The sequence below is a fragment of the Taeniopygia guttata genome, chromosome 1A, assembly GCF_048771995.1.
Source record: "Taeniopygia guttata chromosome 1A, bTaeGut7.mat, whole genome shotgun sequence".
Taxonomy (NCBI): Eukaryota; Metazoa; Chordata; class Aves; order Passeriformes; family Estrildidae; genus Taeniopygia; species Taeniopygia guttata.
Window position 1 is genome coordinate 21,272,166 of NC_133025.1, and position 20,102 is coordinate 21,292,267.

At 44.4% G+C, this 20,102-nt stretch overlaps 2 protein-coding genes and 1 long non-coding RNA gene across 3 annotated transcripts; all 3 read right to left on the bottom strand.

The window, feature by feature from the left end:
- Window positions 1-2,263: 2,263 nt before the first annotated feature.
- Window positions 2,264-10,357, bottom strand: LOC140681374 (uncharacterized). The gene is made up of 2 exons (XR_012052538.1): window positions 9,382-10,357; window positions 2,264-3,304 (listed from the first exon to the last, which is right to left on the bottom strand). It is a non-coding gene; the product is annotated as an uncharacterized lncRNA (long non-coding RNA).
- Window positions 6,259-8,999, bottom strand: LOC140682270 (uncharacterized). The gene is made up of 3 exons (XM_072923944.1): window positions 8,872-8,999; window positions 6,649-8,395; window positions 6,259-6,561 (listed from the first exon to the last, which is right to left on the bottom strand). Exons 1-3 carry the CDS (start codon window positions 8,997-8,999, stop codon window positions 6,517-6,519), a joined length of 1,920 nt encoding a protein of 639 aa, XP_072780045.1. The 3' UTR covers window positions 6,259-6,516.
- LOC100224131 (hyaluronidase-1-like) lies at window positions 10,358-19,332 on the bottom strand. Its single transcript, XM_072921073.1, has 3 exons — window positions 18,109-19,332; window positions 12,917-13,006; window positions 10,358-11,756 (listed from the first exon to the last, which is right to left on the bottom strand). The coding sequence occupies exons 1-3, from the start codon at window positions 19,024-19,026 to the stop codon at window positions 11,328-11,330; spliced, it is 1,437 nt and encodes a 478-aa protein (XP_072777174.1). The 5' UTR covers window positions 19,027-19,332; the 3' UTR covers window positions 10,358-11,327.
- Window positions 19,333-20,102: the final 770 nt, after the last annotated feature.

Here is a 20,102-nt window from a genome sequence, read left to right on the forward strand (position 1 = left end):
TGTAAGAGTAGTATTAATTTATGGGTAACTGAGGGAAAAAAATTTTACTTGTTACCAAGGTTTTGACTATATTTGATGTTTCTCTATATGGTGCATGGTCTGTGGTCCTGCCTAGCATCAGTTTCCAGCCAACCTGGCATGAGCCCACCCGTGATTCTCCCTGGTAAAGGGCACTAATGCAGCACCACATAGTCACCCTGTCCTGGAAGGTGACCCATTTGTGGAGCTAAGGAATCAAATACATCCAAACTTTGGTACTGGCTGGTGTAGTTGGTGGTCCACATGGGAGCACTCAAGACATGAGATACCTTACACCCATATGTACAACTTCTACCTGTCCTCAGTCAGCAGCAGAACTACCTCCAACTCCACCTCTTCCAGGGACGTTGTTGCATGGTAAATGTTTTTTCTTCACAAAAAGAAAGAGCTCTAACTAGGTGAAATAGAAAAGAAATTGTAAAATTACATTCACTTAGATATTTGGTTCCTTTAATAATTATTAAGAAGCCTAGACCAAATTCTGATTTTGGTCTTCTACCTAAGACAACCACGTGATGCAGATGCAGAACTAGGCTCAGAGTTATTCACAGAAATACACGACCTAAATTCAAAAGCCTTTGTATCCAGATAGATGTACTACCACAGACACTCACACAGGGTGAAATTGTACCCTAGGCTAAAGAAGAACCACTGGACAAATGCAGACCTGACATAAACTGACAGAACCTTATGTACTTGTACAGGTCTCAACCAGCATTTCCTCATACAGGATATACACCACAGACAGAATCATGAACACGGACATTTTACCCACAGCATTTGCTTAGTTTGCATAAATTTCCCACAAATTACGAGAACTTTAGCTGATGAAGACTTTCTATCAGTTTAATTGAATTTATGCTACGCAAATAAATTGTCTGTTTAAGTCTGAACATCATTTATTCTTATAAGCATACAGAAATAATGGAAACACATTATGAAGTGACACAGAACATTTTATGAACACATTTCACTGACACAGTGCATAAGCATTACAACATTTTCACTTCAGCTCTACGGGACAGCATTAGATAATCCAGGAGCATCCAGTTTAATACAGACCAACATTGGTGACAGGTATTTAGCAAAACTAGCTAACGGTTTCTATGCTTTCAAGATACTAAAGTAGGTGTAAGTTCCCTTGAAGTTTAACAACATCTGAACTGAATAAAGAAGCTAAAGCAAAATATATCTATAGACATAGATATAAATATTTTATAAGGTAAACACAATAACTTCAATTTAAAGTCTTAGCTCTTAATAGCTGTTAGTTTTTCTAAACTTCAATTTTAATCCTTCCTCTCCACCACCAAAACAATGACATTTTTTACCTTTACTTTTGCTGTCATCCATTGCTGTTACACATTACAAAGCAAAAGGTCAGTGGCAAAGCTCTCCTGGAGCTTCTCAGCGCATGACATTACAATGACTCACTGGAGGCCCCAAGTCACTCAGTCTCAACTGAAGTCTGTTCAATTTCAGTGTCTAGGTTTAAAGGCAGCCTTAACATCCACAGCAGGTCTGTAATGAGCTGGATCCTTGATCAGGGGAATCTGAGCATCACCTTTCACACCAGCCATGAATCAGGTCTGGGCAAAGCAAAGACAGATTTTGCTATGTAGTTACCATGAAGAAATGTTCAGAGATAAGGAGATTACAGAGGATACAGCAGATAATTCATAGAGACATGATTCAGATTTCCTTACACAGTTGAGTATCTTCTCCATATAGCCTTGCTGATTTTAATCAAACTGCTACGGGAATAGGGTACTGTGTAATGTGAGCAATGTAGTCAGGCCATAGATGATCAATACAGACACTTGTAAGGGCAAAAAAGAAGTCTTAGACCCACATGCGGGTTTCTTATTAATGTTTGTGTCCATGATCTGGAATAATACTCAGTCCAACACATCATAGAAAAATCTCAAATTAAATTATTTTAGTAAGTCAGAATGGTGTAGGAAATTTCTTGGTCTTGTCTTCAATTCAGTGAAGGTATCCATTGTTTTTTACATTGAAAGGCTACATGGAAGACAGATGGGTCTTTGATGGAATACAATTGTTCACACATGAACATGAATCAATGAATAACTGCAAATGGACATAGCACAGCCCATCAGAACAGCGTGTTATAGATGCTAAATTAACCAGTAGTCAGTAGTTCATTAAGCTATACTGTAACGACGTGTATTTGTATTCCACGGACAGATTCAGGCGAGATCTCTGTGGTTGCTCTTGGGGGAAGAGGTTTATTCAGGATACATTGAGGCTCTGCCTCGAGCTGCCAGACACAGCACGTGGCTGGGCCTCGGGTGATGGGGGAGGGGAGAGACAGAGAGGAGAGCAGGGACTCCCGGAGGACTCTCCAGGAGGGGAAGGAAGATCCAAGAGGGCGTCCAGCCCCCTGGAGACCCCTTATCAAGGGGGGCTCCAGGGTGGGCTGGAACAGGACCTGGGCCAATGGGGTCACAGGCACCTGATGGTTCAGGGGAGGGTTACAGATGTGGGGTGAACCATACATTCTGGGGGGTGACATGGGAGAATCCATTCGGCTTTTGGACCCCGTTGTAGGTGAGGGTAATTGTCCAGCCAGTAGGGGGCGTTCTATTCGTCCTGGCTGTACCATTGTGGTTCTTAATCATATTTATCTACCCTCCCCAACATCTCCCCCTTTTTCACTGAACCATTTGAAATATTAAATATTGATTTAACAACTATTTTCTGCACACTTGGAGGTGTACAGGGTATTGTTACTAGAACTATACTTATTGTTACTGAAACAGTCAAGCTTATTTTACAGAGTTCCTTTAGCCAAGGTGCAAGGCTCACACTATTAAGTAAACTGTGTAGCTGAGATGGCTTTATTGTTATTAAATCACTGATTATAGTAGGGGAGGCATTGTCAGAATTTTTTTTGGAAAAGGTCTTATAATTAAACGGGTTGAAAAAGGTTTGTTAGGGTTTGTGTTAGATATATAGGTGGTCTTAGAGCTTGCAGGCTTGGCTAAAGCTACTCGGCATTTGTCCTTGGTTGAATTATAAGTAAAACTTCAATATAAAAACTGAAACAGAAGAACAAAAACAATATGCACGCATTAAACGATAGAAAGTCCATTTTTCTTTTGATGACGCAGCGTGGTTCAGGTCTGGGTGCTGGCTTCTTGGCTTGTGCTTGTAGAAGAACTGCCTGGTGTGGGGGTGTCAGCAGATTTCGGTGCGTGGTAAGGCTTTACATTCTTTCCTGGGACCCACTTAAGTCCTTGACCTGTAGAAACACAAGCAAAACCTTTTCCCCACGTTATGAGGTTGTATGGACCTTCTATTTGCCCTGTGTCTAAGTTTTTTATTAAAACTGGGGGGTGTTCCTTAATTTTTGCTTTTTTGTTGTTCAGAAAGTGTCTGTAGATGGGGGGGTCGGGCTCTTCTGTAGAGCTATTTAGGAAATTGTAAACATACAGAGCTTTACTCAATCTCTTTTGAGGTGTAGCTTGATCTACTCCTCCTTTCTGTTGATTTAAAATGCGTTTTAGGGTTTGGTGTGTTCTTTCTACCATTCCCTGACTCGTGGGGGAGTGAGGGATGCCAAATGTATGGTGAACACCCCAATCATTCAGAAATGTGGCTAGTTCTTGTGAGGTATATGAGGGGCCATTATCAGTTTTAATTTCTTGGGGAACACCTAAATAGGAGAAGGCTTGTGAGAAATGTTGGCAGACATGCTTGGCTGTTTCCCCTGTATGTACAGAGGCAAAAATTGCATTTGAAAATGTATCAATAGAGACATGGATGTTTTTAAACTTCCCAAAAGATGGGTATTTAGTGATATCTGTTTGCCATTTCTGTAGGCTCTCCAACCCTCGCGGGTTGGTGGCTGCTGAAGGGGGGAGGGGTTGCACATGCTGACAGCTTGGGCAAGCTCGTACAATATTTTGTGCTTGCTCTAGGGAAATGTGAAAATCTCGTTTGATGGCCTGTGCGTTTTGGTGAAAGAATGCATGGCTCAATTTGGCTTGTTCAATAGTGTTGGGCAAGGTGGTTGCAGCAAGCACCGAGGTGGATTTCTCAACGCTTGCTGAACCTTCCTCATCAGACGCGGCTGATGCCAGTGCATCAGCGCGTGCATTTCCCTCTGCCATGAATCCTGGAAGACCAGAGTGAGCCCTGATATGAGAGATAAAGTAAGGATTAGCTCTGTGTGATAAAATGTTATATAAACAGGTAAGCCAAAGACACAAATTATTGTTGCTTACATCCTTTAGAACGGATCCCTCAATTCTCTTAATGACATTAGCTACATAAGCTGAATCTGTGATCAGGTTGAAAGGTTCCGGAAAGAGCTGAAATGCTCTTACAACTGCAGCCAATTCAACAATCTGAGGGGAACCTTCAACTTTTTGGACATCTTGTTCCCAGGTTTTAGTTTTTGTATTTTGCCATGTAACAACTGAGTTGTGTGTTCGGCCTGACCCGTCAGTGAAGATAGTAATTGCATTTAAAGGTTCTTCACTGATCAGGGGCTTCTCCTTATAACATAACTTGGCTTTGATCATTTTGTGTGCTGGGTAGTGAATTGAGCAGGTGCCTGGGAAGTTCAGCAAGGCATACAGCAGGTCCTCCGATTTTTGCATAGCCCAGTCAAAATATGTTTTCTTCATGGGCAGGTAAATAGTTTCAAACTCGCGGCCTGCTATTGAAAGGAGCCTTGCTCTGCCTTTGATGATGATCTGTGACATCATCTCCAAAGGTGTGAGGATTGTCTTTGGTGACCTATAGGAAATAAAAACCCATTCAATTATTAACAGTGGATCCTTGAGAGAAGAGTCCCATTGGAAGATGAGGCCGCACAGCCTCAACTTTTCTCCCAGGATTGCAAGGAAAAAGGGTTGACCAGGAACATAGCGATGTGCCTGCCTGTTCTGCAGAGCGTCAGTGATGTGTTCTAGGGCTTTATAAGCCTCTGGAGTGAGAGACCTGGGGGATCTAAGTTCATTGTCTCCCTTTAACAGATCAAAAAGTGGAGCAAGTTCATCAGCAGTTATTCCTAAGACAGGCCTAACCCAATTAATTTCCCCTAAGATCTGTTGTAAGTCCTGTAGAGTGCGTACATCGGTTCGGATTTGTATCTTTTGGGGGGAAATAGACTGATCTGTTAGTTTCCAGCCTAGATACTTCCAGGGGGCAGTTTCTTGTATTTTTGATTCAGAGATCACAAGTCCAGCCTTTTTCACTTCAGCAACAGCATAACTACAAGTCCCTCTCATCTGCTCTTGTGTTGGTGCTGCAATAAGCAGATCATCCATGTAGTGAAGGATAACGGATTGTGGAAACTTTTGGCGGACTGGAGTCAGCGCGCGGGCGACGAAATATTGGCAGATAGTAGGCGAGTTTTTCATTCCTTGGGGGAGGGAAAGCCAGTGATACCTCTGAAGCGGTTCTTGTAAGTTCGTACTTGGGATGGAGAAGGCAAAACGAGGAGCGTCATCTGGATGCAGAGGGATGTTGAAGAAACAGTCTTTCAGATCTATGATGATAAGAGGCCAGTCTCTGGGTATCATGGACAGGTTGGGCAGGCCAGGCTGGAGTGGGCCCATGTTTTCGATCACTGCATTGATTTTTCTGAGATCGTGTAGCAGTCGCCAGGTGTTAGAGGTTTTCTTATGGATCACAAATACAGGTGAGTTCCAGGGGCTGTTAGTGGGCTTAATGTGGCCCTTCTGCAGTTGTTCTGCTACCAGTTCTTTGAGGGCACTCAGCTTGTTATCTGGCAGGGGCCACTGATCGACCCAGACAGGGGTGTCAGTCTTCCAGGTCAGTTTCGGAGTGCTGAGTGCTTTAGTGGCCCCTACAAAAAACCCAGTTCAATTTTAGCTCCCCATGCAGAAAGTAAGTCCCTTCCCCATACTGTGATGGGTTTCTGAACCACATAAGGGCGAATCAATGCTTTCATTCTGTCAGGCCCTTCAATGCTGATCACAGATTCGCTTTGCAAGCACGGAGTGACACCTCCGATGCCTGTGAGAGTGCTTGGGGGAGGTACCAACCTCCAATCAGTAGGCCAATAACAAGAAGAAATCACAGAAACGTCTGCCCCCGTGTCAATCATCCCCTTGATGGTGACTCGAACCCCGCCATTTGATAGTTCACAAGTTAGCATTGGTCTTTGATCACTTATGTGTTGAACCCATAGGACCTCGGGGTTTTCAGAAGCAACTGGGAAACAACGTGGTGGTATCTGGTCTATGGCTCCCATAGGCAGTGCAATGGCAGTGGCTATAGGGGTTTTAGGTGGAATATGCAATGGGGGGTAGTAAGCCTTGGCTAACACTAATAGTTCTTCATTGCAGTTAGCAGAGACTACACAAGGTAGAACAAGTAGCCCCAGGATGCAGTTCCTTTCTTTGCCAACTATTAGAAAGTCTTGCCGGAGTTGTGAAGGCCCAGTGGTTCCTGTCGAAATATAGTCGTAGCCATCATCCTTTAAGAAGGTTGTTGGCTTGGAGGTCGCCAGAGTGCACCAGGTGCCTGGGGATAGTAAGTTTGAGTCATTAGCTGGGATTGTGCTGGTGATGCAGCGAAGGGCATTGGGACCGGGATATTCGCAGATTTTACCTCGGGGTTTTGGGGGGCCACCATTTGTTTCATCACGCGGTGACGCGGCGCGCTCGCCTTGGAGTTTTTTGGATTAGGTCTTCTACTCGCATCTTGTTTGGATCGGCACTGCCAGGGCATATGTTTTCCTTTTTTGCAGGTGGTGCACGAATCAGGCGTTTGTGGGCTTTTGTTGACTTCTGTGCAATCCTTTACAATGTGGCCAGGTTTTTTGCAGAGGTAGCAGGGTCCTAAAGGCAGAGCAGCTTGCATGACAGCCATGGTGTTGTATTGTTGTTGGGAGCTGAGATGCAGGGCAGTTAGAAGTTCCGTAAGTCTCTGGTCTCTTGCTTCTGCCTGTTGTGCTTGTGCTGCAAGAGCCCTTTCTAGTTTATCTCCCCGGGTTTCTTCGGGTTCATGTGCTTGGACGACTGCCACGTCATGTGGGCTCCCAACATAGTTGCACGCTTCAATCATCTCAGGCACTGTAGGTTTTTCTTTTCCTAGGGCCTTGATGATTCGTTTGCATTGGGCGTTGGCATTATTTTCGAGGATGTCCCGGATCATTATCGGCCGGGCCAAATCATCACCACATTGCCTTTCAGTAGCTTGAATTACCCGGTCTACAAATGTGGTGAATGGTTCAGATGAGCCTTGGGTAACTAGATTGTATGCTTCTTCGGAAGTTCCCGCTGGCTGAATCTGTAAAAAGGCTCTGCGAGCCATCCTTTTGACATCATCCAATACCATTTTGGGTAGATTCGCCTGATGTTCGATCTTATCATCTGGTGGGTCACCTGTTAATTTAGACAAGGTAAGGGTGCGAAGGTGTGCATCAGTGCTTTGTCTATATGTAGTCAGGACTCCTGCAAGCATTCTCTTCCATTTAAGATCCCACAATATATATTGTGAGTCCGTGAGAAATGTGGTGGCAAGATGTTTGCAGTCATGTGGCGTGAGTGTGTGTCTCTCTAGGGTACTTTTCAACAGCTGTTTGAAATAGGAAGAGGAGATGCCACCGTCATTAATTGCTTTTCGCAACTCTTTTAAATCATGGGAGGGAAGGAATGTCCATGTTTTGAGATTAGCAGGTTGTTGGTTGGGTATTGCCGGTATGGCTTGGGAAGGCAGGTTGTCTTCTTTGTGGTTATCATATTTGATTTCAGGGCAGTTAGTCAATTGAAGATTGTTGGCACTGTGTTGAGAATTTGGTGAGACTGGGATAGAAAGGTTAGAGTTTGCAGGGGTAACATAGTTCTCTGTTTGTCCTTTGTTTGTAGAAGCTGCAGTTACATTGTTGCGTTCACGTTGCTGAGGCATAGTGTCGTCGTTAGGGTGTGGTGAGGAGCTGCTAGTGTGGGAAGCAGGGGCTGCTGCCAGCTGAGGCAGAGGAGCAGGGGGGGTGGAGGTTGTGGGCAGCAGCACCTGTGGGGAACTGGGATTTGTGGAAGGATATGCTGTCGCTATGGCATTGGTTGCTGTGGCAGTCTGAAGAGCCGGCGAAGGGAGAGATGTGGAGGGATATGGTGATGGGTTTGGGAAACCCGGAAGTGGTGCCGGCGGCGGGGGGTTAAGGTGCTCTGCAGCCAGAGGCAGGGGCTGCGGCGCCGCGGGGGGATGGGGGGGTGGGGGCGCCGGGTTTGCGTCTGCCGGGGGGTCCGGCCGCGAGTGCAGGAGGCGGGCGGGCAGCGGGGGTGCTGCGCCGGGAGCCGGGGCGTCCCTGGGAAGGACGGGCGGTGCCGCGGCTGGAGGGGCGGGGTCCGGGGCGCTCGAGGGAGAGGAGGTGGAGGCAGGGGCGGGGTCAGGCCCGCGCGAGAGGGGGGCGGCGGCCGCGGGGGCGGGGTCTGGACCGAGGGGGAGGGGGGCGGCAGCCCCGGGGGCGGGGGCGGGGTCTGGACCGCGGGGGAGGGGGGCGGCGGCCCCGGGGGCGGGGTCAGGGCTGCGCGGGGGGGAGGCGGCGGCCCCGGGAGTGGGGGCCGCCCAGCCCAGGGCCGGCGCATGGCCGGCGCGTTCGCCGGACCAGGGGACTTCCGGGTGGGTCGGGAGGGTGGCCGCGGAGGCGAGCGTATGCAGCTTTTGCAAAATCGCAGCTGACGCTTGAAATTGTGTTTGTAAAATAGCCATTGACTGGGTTTGTGCTTGCAAAATGGCTGTTGTTTGATTTTGTAAAAGTTCGGCTATAGTAGCCATCATAGCCGGGACAGGCAATGCTGGGGGGCCGGGCGGGGGGGAGGCGGGGCCCGCGGAGTGGTTAGGGGGGGAGGAGGTGGCCGCAAGGGCGGGTTCTGGGTTGAGGGTGAGGGGGGGGGCGGCTGCGGCTGGGAGCGCCGCTCGCTCAGAAACCGGCGAGTCGCTAGCCGCTTCGCCGGCATTCTCGCCGCAGCGCGGGGTGGGGGTGCAGTCCGGCGGGGATTGTTGAGCCACGGCGGGGAGCGGTTTGGCTGCTATCTGCGGCTTTTGAGAAGCGCAGATTCCTGCCACCACTCTATAAGCAGGGAGCAATTCGCAAGCATAGGGGTCCCGCCGTGAAATGTCGTTAAACAGTGTATGTCCCACGGACTCCCAAAAGTCTCCACAAAACACAGCAGAGCGCTCGGCATATGGGAACTTAAGTAAGATCCATTCTAGGAGTTTTCGTAGCTCTTTTTTAGGCAAATTACTATTATGGCTACGTAATAAGTGGTTAAGTTGCTTATAGAGATCTCTATCAGCTGCAGAGTGGGACTGTCCCATTTTTAAACCAGTGTGGCTCACCTCGGTGTCGCAGGAGCGGGATCCTCTGTCAGGGTCCGACGTTTACTGCAGTCGGTGGTGAGGGGTCACCGCGGGTTTTCTCCAGAGCTTCAGCGCGGGCAGTGCTCAGCAGTGCTCGCCTGTGCTTTGTGTACGTGGCCACGTGGCGCGGCAAGTCTCGTCACAAAGCCTTGGGTCGCCGCGGAATCGCGGCGATCTCTTGTGCTCGGAGAATAGTGGCCAGAAGTCGTAGAAGGGCTCTAATAGCTCGCTACTATGTAACGAGTCGCTGAGCTGTACGACGGCTTCGGGACTTTTTAAAGAGCTCCGGTTCGTTACTGCCTAGCAGCAGAATGCCGTGCTCGCGACCACGATGGCGAGGAAATACCTGGTTATTTAGTTAGTGTCCATGGAAAGGTGTCCTACAGGTAGAAAAGCTGGAAAGCATCCAGACGGGTGCAGTTGCAGGTCACCGTGGGTTCGTATTCGAGGTGGGCGCCAGTCTGTAACGACGTGTATTTGTATTCCACGGACAGATTCAGGCGAGATCTCTGTGGTTGCTCTTGGGGGAAGAGGTTTATTCAGGATACATTGAGGCTCTGCCTCGAGCTGCCAGACACAGCACGTGGCTGGGCCTCGGGTGATGGGGGAGGGGAGAGACAGAGAGGAGAGCAGGGACTCCCGGAGGACTCTCCAGGAGGGGAAGGAAGATCCAAGAGGGCGTCCAGCCCCCTGGAGACCCCTTATCAAGGGGGGCTCCAGGGTGGGCTGGAACAGGACCTGGGCCAATGGGGTCACAGGCACCTGATGGTTCAGGGGAGGGTTACAGATGTGGGGTGAACCATACATTCTGGGGGGTGACATGGGAGAATCCATTCGGCTTTTGGACCCCGTTGTAGGTGAGGGTAATTGTCCAGCCAGTAGGGGGCGTTATATTCGTCCTGGCTGTACCATTGTGGTTCTTAATCATATTTATCTACCCTCCCCAACACTATACCACCTTCAGAGAGGTCCCCATCTGAAGCCAAAGGCTGCAAGCCAAAATATTTTAATGAATAGAGTTCTTAATTTTCTCCTGACCTGCACACTGACAGTAGGATCTGTCAGCCTGTTCTCACTTCCACCTCACTGACCAGCCAGCAGAAAAAAAAGACCTGCAGCAGCTCCAAAGGCAACAAGGATGCCTCCTTCCCAAGGGGTTGGGGTGAGCAAAGAAGTGCTTCCCTACTTCCTGCCCAGGCAGAAGCGCTGCTGGGTGCCAGCTGCCAGAGCTGCTCTCAGAGTTCAGAATCCCCTCATCTAAAAGTAATTGCAGAGATGTTCAGTCAGACAGTATCTTTGAAACTGATGACAGAACACTAGTACTGGAAATACCAATATCTCTGGAAGTAACATTAATCAAATTAGGCCTCAGAATACGGAAGTATAAACTTTTAAAAATGTGTGCTGATGTCTAACTCTATACTTTTCACATTGCTTATATGGAAGCAGTAGGATCAATGGATTTGGCTCTGGGCATAGTGCAGTTGCTCACACAATGTACCACTTGATTTCAGCAAGAGCTGCAGAGAACAGTTCCTAATCCCTGTTCCACAACACTCTCCTCATCACTATGTTAAATCACCCACTCCCAAAATAAAGAGGTTTTGTGTTCTTCTTTTTGAATTTCTACATGGTTGAATAATTCTACAAGTTCATTCAACTTTTTTCCTCAGGTAAAGCTTCCACTGCAACAACAGAATCTTTATGTGTTGAACACATGAGGGAAACACAGGGTAGGAGTAAAGGAGCTGGTTAAAAAGTGCTTTCAAAATTTTTTATGTCTTAGAAAGTTCCAGGAGTGGAAAATTACTAAAACAGAATAAAATAATGTAATCAAGAAAGTCTTTTCCATCTACAATATTTTTTTTAAGAAACAGAACTCTTAGAGGCACCATTTTTATTCCCCTGCACTGCCTTAGAAGACCTTAATGTACAGAACAAAACAGAAGAAGCTGCATGGCTCCTAAGAGGAAGATAAAAAGGCTTTGTTTTCTTGATCTACTAAACACGACATGAACCCAGTGTTTCAATAGCTTTTGGTCTGGCAATTCACAAAATATTCCTGTCCAGCCCTGGTAACACTGACAAATAAACCTCTGCTTCATGGCTTCAATACTCTCCAGGCTGGGTTTACCAGTCACCTGGAACCTGGGGCCCCTCTCTGAATGACGGTCGTGGATCTTAAAATCACTGGGTGACAAGTGGAGGTAAGCAGAAGAGTCGCTGTTTTTGCGGATGCATCTTCCATTCTTCTTGCACAGGACTTTGCTGCAGAGCTTGGCTGCTGAGGTCACATTAATGACGTAGTGTCCCAAAGGCCCGTCGATGTACCGCTTCACTGTTAAGCAGCTCTCCTGTGAAAAATAAAAGATCACAACACATTTCTCAGTATCTAGCATTATGTTCAAGTTTATTATGTCTAAAAAGATGCTATCACTAAACTGTTCTTGCCTAAAGTAATCCATTGAGATAAATCTTGTTTGGCTTGCATACTTGAAGGATCTATTTAGTTTGGTTTAAATGAGTTTATTTTCATGTGTAAGGTTAGAAAACTATTGACATCTACTATGGTTTCTATTTGAATGCCTGATTGGAACATTAGTGTGAGACTAGGAAGGATTCCCAGGAAGCAGAAAGAGAGTTAATATGGTTCATATCTGAGACTAACTGGTCCCTTAAGTAGAGATTTCTGGTAACTGCTGACTAGGAGAAATGTATGGGACTAACAGGTGTTAATGCACGAATTAAGTCACCACTCTGTCCCTGATCACTCCAATACCTTCAGTTTACCAGGAGCCACATAATATTCATAAACCAGCACAGAAGTTGCTGCAATTGCAACTCGAAAGTTCCAGTTCAGATTTCCTGGTTCCTCTGACCAAGTCAGTGATGCTTTGCCAGAGACTTCAGGAGTTGGACAGCAGACTGCATGAGAAGCAGAGCGGGCGCCAAAGCCCAGGTTTAGGAATGGGGGCTATCCTGCCATGCCTCCTGGGAAACTCCAGTTCTGCCTCCCATCTCCTCAAGAAGGTTTATTTCTGAAAGTCTGAAGAACCTGGGAGAAATAACTAGGACTTGTCTTGTGACATTATTTTCCCTGTAACATTTCAACATTAGCAACTGGAGAAAATACCTCACCTCCAGGCTCCATTCCTTCCCAGTTGATCTGGCCAACTGCAGTAGTTACAAAGTAGGACACTGTAAAACTAGCTGTGCTTATATTTGCATGGCATTGTTTTGAAACATGTCTTTCTTCTCACTTGGACTCATTATTCCACTGAGCTACAAATTACGTACCCAAAGCAATGTGCTGTGGAGCACAGGACTTTTCAGCCTGACAGAATTAATGACACCTGAAATTATTATTGAACCATCATCCTCAGTTGTTGGCTGATCTGATAGATCTGATGTTGGCACTGATAAAGGTAGATAGGTGCTATGGAGGGTGTGGGTGTGGTGCCAGACAAGAGATATTGAGGTGATTCCTAAAACCTGGCAAATTGATCTGACCGACCTTTGAGCTGGCATACTGCATACTGCCCCAGAGAACAACTCCAGCTGCTCCCAAAGCTGCGCTTTCCCCAATGGTATTGACCAGATCCCTCTGAAAAAAAAAGCCAAATCCACACATGAGAAAAACAAATATAAGTAAAAGTAAAAATAGACAAAAGTAAAAGTAAAGAAAGCACTGGGATATGGGCATCGCTTCTTTTTAAAGGATAGTGGTGTGGACTGAAGGTGTTATTTTCAAGGGGGTTCAGGAGGATTAGGGTATTTCCTAAGGGAATTAATTAATTAATCAGTAAAAAAAAAAAAAAAAAAAAAAGGATTGTGCTAATTAAAGATCAAAATATCAAATGTTAAAAGAATGCGAAATTCACTGTCATGTGTTAGTAATGAGGGTTCCCAGGCCTTCATCATCTGCAAAACATTTTATGAAGTTTACCCAGATGCAAAGACTGGATGTGATTCTACATTACTCACATGATGGTTGAATGATTTTGCACTAACACATTTCAGATCTCATTAAAAATCTCATTAAAAAATGAATTAAAACTTATCAGACCTCCAGAATAAATAATCAATAAATATTGAGGATTGCTGGATGAACTAGGACTTGAGAAAACCCTGAAATAAATCTTTTGTAAGTAATATGCTTTGGGAATTACACTGCTTTACCAGAAGTCAGTGAATTTAGGTTTTACAGCCCCATATTCCACATATTCATTTTGTTAGTTTTATCAGATTAACGAAAATATTACAGCACTTCATGTCCAATTCACATGGATATAAAACTGACAAAACAAATCCTTAAAGTTTATCCAGACCTCTAGATGTGTGAAGTCCAATGGCACTGATAATTCCACACCTAAGTCCCTGAGGCACCTGCTCTTCCACTTTCCTGCAATCTAGTATTACCACCTTCACAACACTGAGAAATTCATCATTTATCTTTGGCTGAGGCCAAAATTTGGCATTTTATTGGAAGGTATGTTTTCCTAGAGATTCTTGAAGGACTCTTACAGCACCTGCACATATGCTAGATGCTGGTGAAAATAGCAGTTCACCACAAAAATATTGTATAGGACTTCATTTAAATGCTTTTGTTACACCTTACATTTCCTGGTTTTGAATTCTTTGGAACAAAGATCAGGTGCTAAAAGTCCTTCCCAGAAGGAGAGAAATAGAAAGAGCTGGTCAGATATATAATATCCAGATAATCATCCAGAGAGGGTCACCTTCATCATGAGGTTTCAGATGACATCTCTGTCTGATGCCATTTTGCTTTGCACCAACTCAATGAACGCTCAAAGGAGAGAAAGAGAAATAAGTGGGAACCCAACTACAGCTTATGATAAATTTGTGTTAATAATTAGGTAACCTGCCCACAAGGAAAGGCATAAGGTTTCTGACTGTCAATTCTAGGCATAGTTATGTCTTTTACTGAATCAATGTGTCAGGCTAAGTACCTCAAAAGCTATCAACACAGAAGAGTTCTTCCTCAAATGACCTATGAAGGAGGTTGCACCCTCCAGGGTGCTGGATTCATCCTGAGCAGGTTGGGAAGACAACAGAGCCAAGAGCTTCTGCACCAGAGGCAGGTGCTCTGACCAGTGGATGGTCATACAAAGGAGGCAACACCCCCTACTTCCTCCTCCTCTGCCACAGACAGGGTTAGAAAATAAAGGCTTCATTCTTCATTTGGGTATTTTGAGAAAGGGAAAGAGTTGTGCCTCTCTTAATAGCCGAGAATGACAAACCTGGGCCAGAGATAAATAAGACCCTCCGTGAGAGTCTTATTTATCTAAGAACTGAGTGAGGCACATGAACTCCACCAGCAGCCTCTGACACAGCAGTCCTGATTTTGGGACTGAACCATGTGCCCCTTCTCACACAGCACAGCTTGGCATTGGTGGGGGCTCACTGGAATGGCTCTTCTTTGAGAGTGTAATAAAAGCCTCATATGGAAGAAAACACACAATTTTCAAAAAATAGATATTTTAAATATTAATATCTTATAATTTGTCTAGCTGGAGAATCCTAATTTGTTTCTTGCATCAGACTTTGGCAACTGGTATTTGTCCAAATGATTAGCAAGTCAACAAGCGTCTTCCCTTGTGATGCTCATTTTTGTTCAAGCTTTTGGGGGCAGTGTGCAACTACCTAAGGTTCTCAAGTCTAGGCTGGGCTCTCCCCAAATAGACACCTGATTTAGCAGGGAGGAGGAGGCTTTATTGCCTGTCAATGTTTCTTTGAATTTAGATCACTCAAGTCACTGCACTGGACCTTAAAAGAATAGAACGTGAACTAAACCAGTAGTTTTGGAGCACAAGATGAAACAAGACAGTCAGTTCTAGTTACATGTTGAGGAAAGAAAAATAAGTATATCTGTAATCTTGAAGAGCCTTAAGTTACAGACAAGAGTCTTCTGTATTTAGCAATAGTAGTTCAAGCCTGGCATGGTTGCAGGGGTTGGTGTCTATACACATGCACACCTGGTCATGGGAGAAGATTATCTCTAGGGAAACAACAGGATTATTATCCCTTATTAATCATTTGCCAGTTGTCATCCTGCTTTATTAATGTTTCAGCCATCTAGTCAGGAAGAACAGATGCTACTGTGCAACTTCCCTCCCCAACACGCTTAGTAGTGAATTGCCTAATCAGAAAGTTTCTAAATACCCTACAGATGGCAAACTGCTTATACAAATTTCTAGCAAATACAAAAACCTTTCATAATGATTGGAATCCCAATCCAGAATTTATAAATTGTTTTCAAGATTAAAAGCTGGATTAATTTCTCAGGCATCTTATGCACAACTCACCTGATTTCCAGATGCAGTTGGGGTGAAAGGTACAGCATACACAGCTACAGCATCTGTCTGGGATCTAGGCCTTTCATCTTTCTGAAGGTTTGATAGACCTGTGTCTCTCCCTCAGTGACTCTGACTCACAACCATTTTTTCTGACTCCACTGTGCAATTTCACAGAAGGGCTTGCACACAAGTCTTGGATATCAGTACTGTTTCTGTTGGAACAGAAAGCACAGCTTTTGCACAGCTCAATGGAGCAAGGCTGTAGTTGTCCTGTCCCAGTCCCTGCCAGAAGTTTAGAAACTATCCCATCTGCCTACTGCCCTGATTTTTCTGTGGCCATTTAGCCTGGATGTCATTGTCCTGGGACCTTTCCTTGTCACCTTCATGCACGTTGTTTCTGGAGCTCAGAGGTTTCATGACTTGTTTGTAACTTTGTGAGCATCACTTAGGGGCTTGTCATGGGTCAAATGAGAAGCTCCAACCTAGTCTAAAACCTGAACATACAAAACCACATTTAAATTATCCCAGTGGCTCCAGGGCTATGAAAAAATACAAGACCATTATTTTCTGGATAATTTCTATGGTTTTAAATACAACCCTGTAAGTTCCTGTCAGACCCCGAGCTGTTCTCACAGATGATGTGTGTAGTCTGACCAGGTTAAGCCCTCTACCATGTTGAGTACCTTGCCCATGCTGTCCTTATTAGAAAATACATAGTGGAGCATAATGGAAATATGTTTTCGTGGCTATGTAAAGATATTCGTAAAGTTGTAAAGCAGTTTTTCAAGCATCCAGAAGTAAATGGCTACATGCAACTGGAAAACAGGTGGGTGAGTTAAAGAACGTAACCTCAGAGAAGCACCATTCCAAATTACTACTGTACTGCTCAGAAAATATCTTAAGGTGAAACAATAACTATGTACCACCACAGATTTTGAACTCATAACATAACTGGTAGCAGCATGCTAGTTTTCATAGCTTTCAGTAACATGGTATTTTTGTATTGATCAAGGGACTAATTAATTTTATAAAAATGTATTATTACAGACTGCACTTCAAGAATTCTTATGTATTTCCTAGCCTGAGTTCTTCGGTGAAGGAGTTCTGGGTGACATCCTGCCTGAACTCACTTCAGTGACTCCTTGCCTTCAGGACCAGACTGGCCTATCTGCCCATAATTTCTACAGAGAAAACAGCTCCAGAGTGTTCCTGGTTGCTAAAAATGAACCAGACTAAATTCTAATTACTACTATGTACAATTTACTTCTCAGTGGCAGCCTGAAAGTATCATTTGCTTCTTGGGGTCAGCCTGACACATTTCTCAGGCTCTCAGGGATCAGCTGCACCTCCTCAGCTCCAGCTGTAGGCTGAAGCCTCACACAGCTTATGATTTACTGGACTGAACTTTGCCTTTTCCCTTGCCACTTCTTGCCCTTTTTCTGTTCTGGTTTGAGTCAGGAACTTGTCTCTGGCAGCATTAATAGGAATCTCCCAAGCAGCTCTCCATCAAATAAAGGGAGGCAGCACCTCCAGATGCCCTTTGTTATCAAGGGGTAATTTCCATGAGTTCCTGTCCCAGATTTTCTCCTTTCTCATGGAATTGATAGAAATCAAAGAAAAGCATTTGGCACTTGAAGTAACTATTAGAGAAATTAATAAGTGACTGTGAATCTCTATTATGGGCATAAACAATCATCATTACCTATCCAGAAAGTCTGAGATTTTCACATATATAATTTACCATCAGTGTTGTGGCCACTACATATTTATTACACTTGATCACTGCTTGGTGGGACATTGCATGACTCAAAAACTGGGTTTCTTTGATAAAAAGACTCCACAGTTTAGCACTAAATGTTAGACATGAAGATGTGATACTTCTGAAAATTGAGATAGATGGCCAATGCTCATCATGCAGGAGTTAGAAACTCCAGGACAAATCACTTTACTTGACTAGCTTATTTCTATATTGAATTAATTTACCTTTGCATAAAGAAACAAAAAAGCCCTGAGGATCTTTTCTCATGAAAGTTTATCTATCCATTGCACTAATTAATTTTAAGCTTCACAATATCTGCCCAGCTCATTTCACAAGCTGCCCTGAAAAATAAAAATATCACAATGAATTACTTCCTTAAGGAATATAATTCTTTGTACTTTCTTGCTAAACTACCTTCATTAAAAATACACAATGTTATCTCACAGAGGTAGACGAGACCACTGCAATATTAACTCTTGAAAGGCATAGAGTTTTGTACTGTGACTACAGTACTACCTCTCATGGGACTGCCTAAAATATGAAAAACAAATGTGTAAGTGCTTTTAGAACATATTTTTTCTAAGAGGCTATTTCTAATTTCTACGTTTTGAAAGAAATCTGTCCGCTTACCTCTGTTAAAACATGAAAAGTATAGGCATAAAATGGTCTGGAGTAAACAAATACAGGCAAAACGTAGTCTTTTCTAGCAATTGAGGCAACACGTATTGCCTCTTTAACCCGATAGTGAACAAATTTTAGTGCATTTGGACTTGACTTCAGTATATAATCCAGGTATATAGAAGGGTAGAGAGCAGTGCTTTCCTTCCACAACCAAAGCAGGAGGTCATTGCGGAAAGATTCAATGGGTGGGCATTTCCCTGTGTATGTTTGGGGGTGTTCTTTGTAATCGTAATTGTAGCAGTCTGGGTAAAGATAGTAACCCCACAAACCGTTTGGTCTCATATGCTCAGCCAGAAGGATGGTGTTATTCATAAAACTCCTGCCAGCATTTTCAAATTCCTCTTTAGCCACTTTCCTAATTTTGTCCTCTGGCCACCGAGGATGCCGTCTCCTAACAATCTCGAGAGATTTATTTCTATAAATGCTTTTATTGCCCCAGTTCCTATCCCACTGGGGCCTCCAGTTTTCCCAGTCAATGACTGCAAGTCCCTGAAATTTCTTCATGGGTATGCAATAGTCAATGTCAGACTTTGCTTTGCTAAGGTGTTTGATAAGACTTTCGTTCTGGGGCACCCCCCCATTAACGGGATCTCCATTATCTGAGTAGTAGGGGTAGTATCCCAAATGGGTGTGATAGAAAATGGTCACATTGGATCCGCTCAGAGTCTCATTGATGTTGGATGCAATGTCAAAAACACTGAGGTCCAGGTCCACCTTGTAGCGCAGCCTGCACTGCTCAGTCGGCGCGTTCCAAACAACCATGAAAGGCTTGTGCAGAACCGGAGGGGCCCGTGCCGGCTTCGGCAGCTGAGCATCAGCCAGAGTCAGCAGTGCCACCACTGCCAACACTGTGACCCCAACATCCATGGCTTGGGTTTTTTCTGGGAAATTGCTATGGTGTGTCCTTGAAAACAAAACCAAGATAAGATGTCAGAAGGGCAGCATGGAGGCAAATTTGATGGTAAGGAAATGTCTTTTGGCTTGATTTGTGTTTGATAACATTAACCTCAAGAGAGAAAAGTGCAAAACTGATCTTGTAAAAGTTAACAATAATTTCAAATGCTTTGAAAAACATTTTTATGGACTACACTGCCTGGAAACTTCACTTTCTTTTCACCTAGACTCCTCACACAATTGTGTCAGACCTTTCCATAACATTTATTTGCTCCCTCATGTCTACAAAACTAGATAATAAAGTAATAATCTAAAATGACAATATAAAAAAAGAATATGCACTCATTTGAAATTTCAGCTTCCAAACAACCTCTGCTATGGTCAGTCTGACTTGCCCAGAAGATAATAACAGCAGAGCTACAGCCTTTACTATCTATACTTTCAAAGGGTCACAATAGGAAAGGTAATTTCAACAAAAGGCAGACATTTCTACCTCAGATTAACAAAGACAACTCAGAAACTCTGTAATTTTCAGGATATGATAAAATATGTTAAGCAGATCTGAACTAGCTGAAGAACATGCTGTATCTTTGAAAAGGGGACTAGTTTTTAGAAATTCTTAATTTTTCCTTTCCGGGTCTGATGTTTTCTCTGATAGTCACACTGCCTTGGGGCTGCAGTACTCTGGGAACTTTGGGAACTGCCAGAGCTTCAAGGCTGCTGGTACCCCAGACACACCCTGCTTTGTGCCCTATGTCCACAAGTCCTCCAGAATCTGCCTCTGCTCCAAGACCTGTCTCTGCTCCAGTGTTGTCACCAACAAGCATAACTCAGGTCTGTCTTGGACTTGTTACTAAGGTTTCTTTGCTGATCTTTTTATGCTGCAGAGATCATTAAAAAGGTTTTCCTATGAATATATATAGTACAACATAATTTATCATCTCAGTTGTAATTTTCTATCATTCACCATTTTAGACACATGTTAAATCACTGCAGTCACTGTGTACATTGTAGGTTCAATTCATGCACCAGACATATGAATTTTAAAT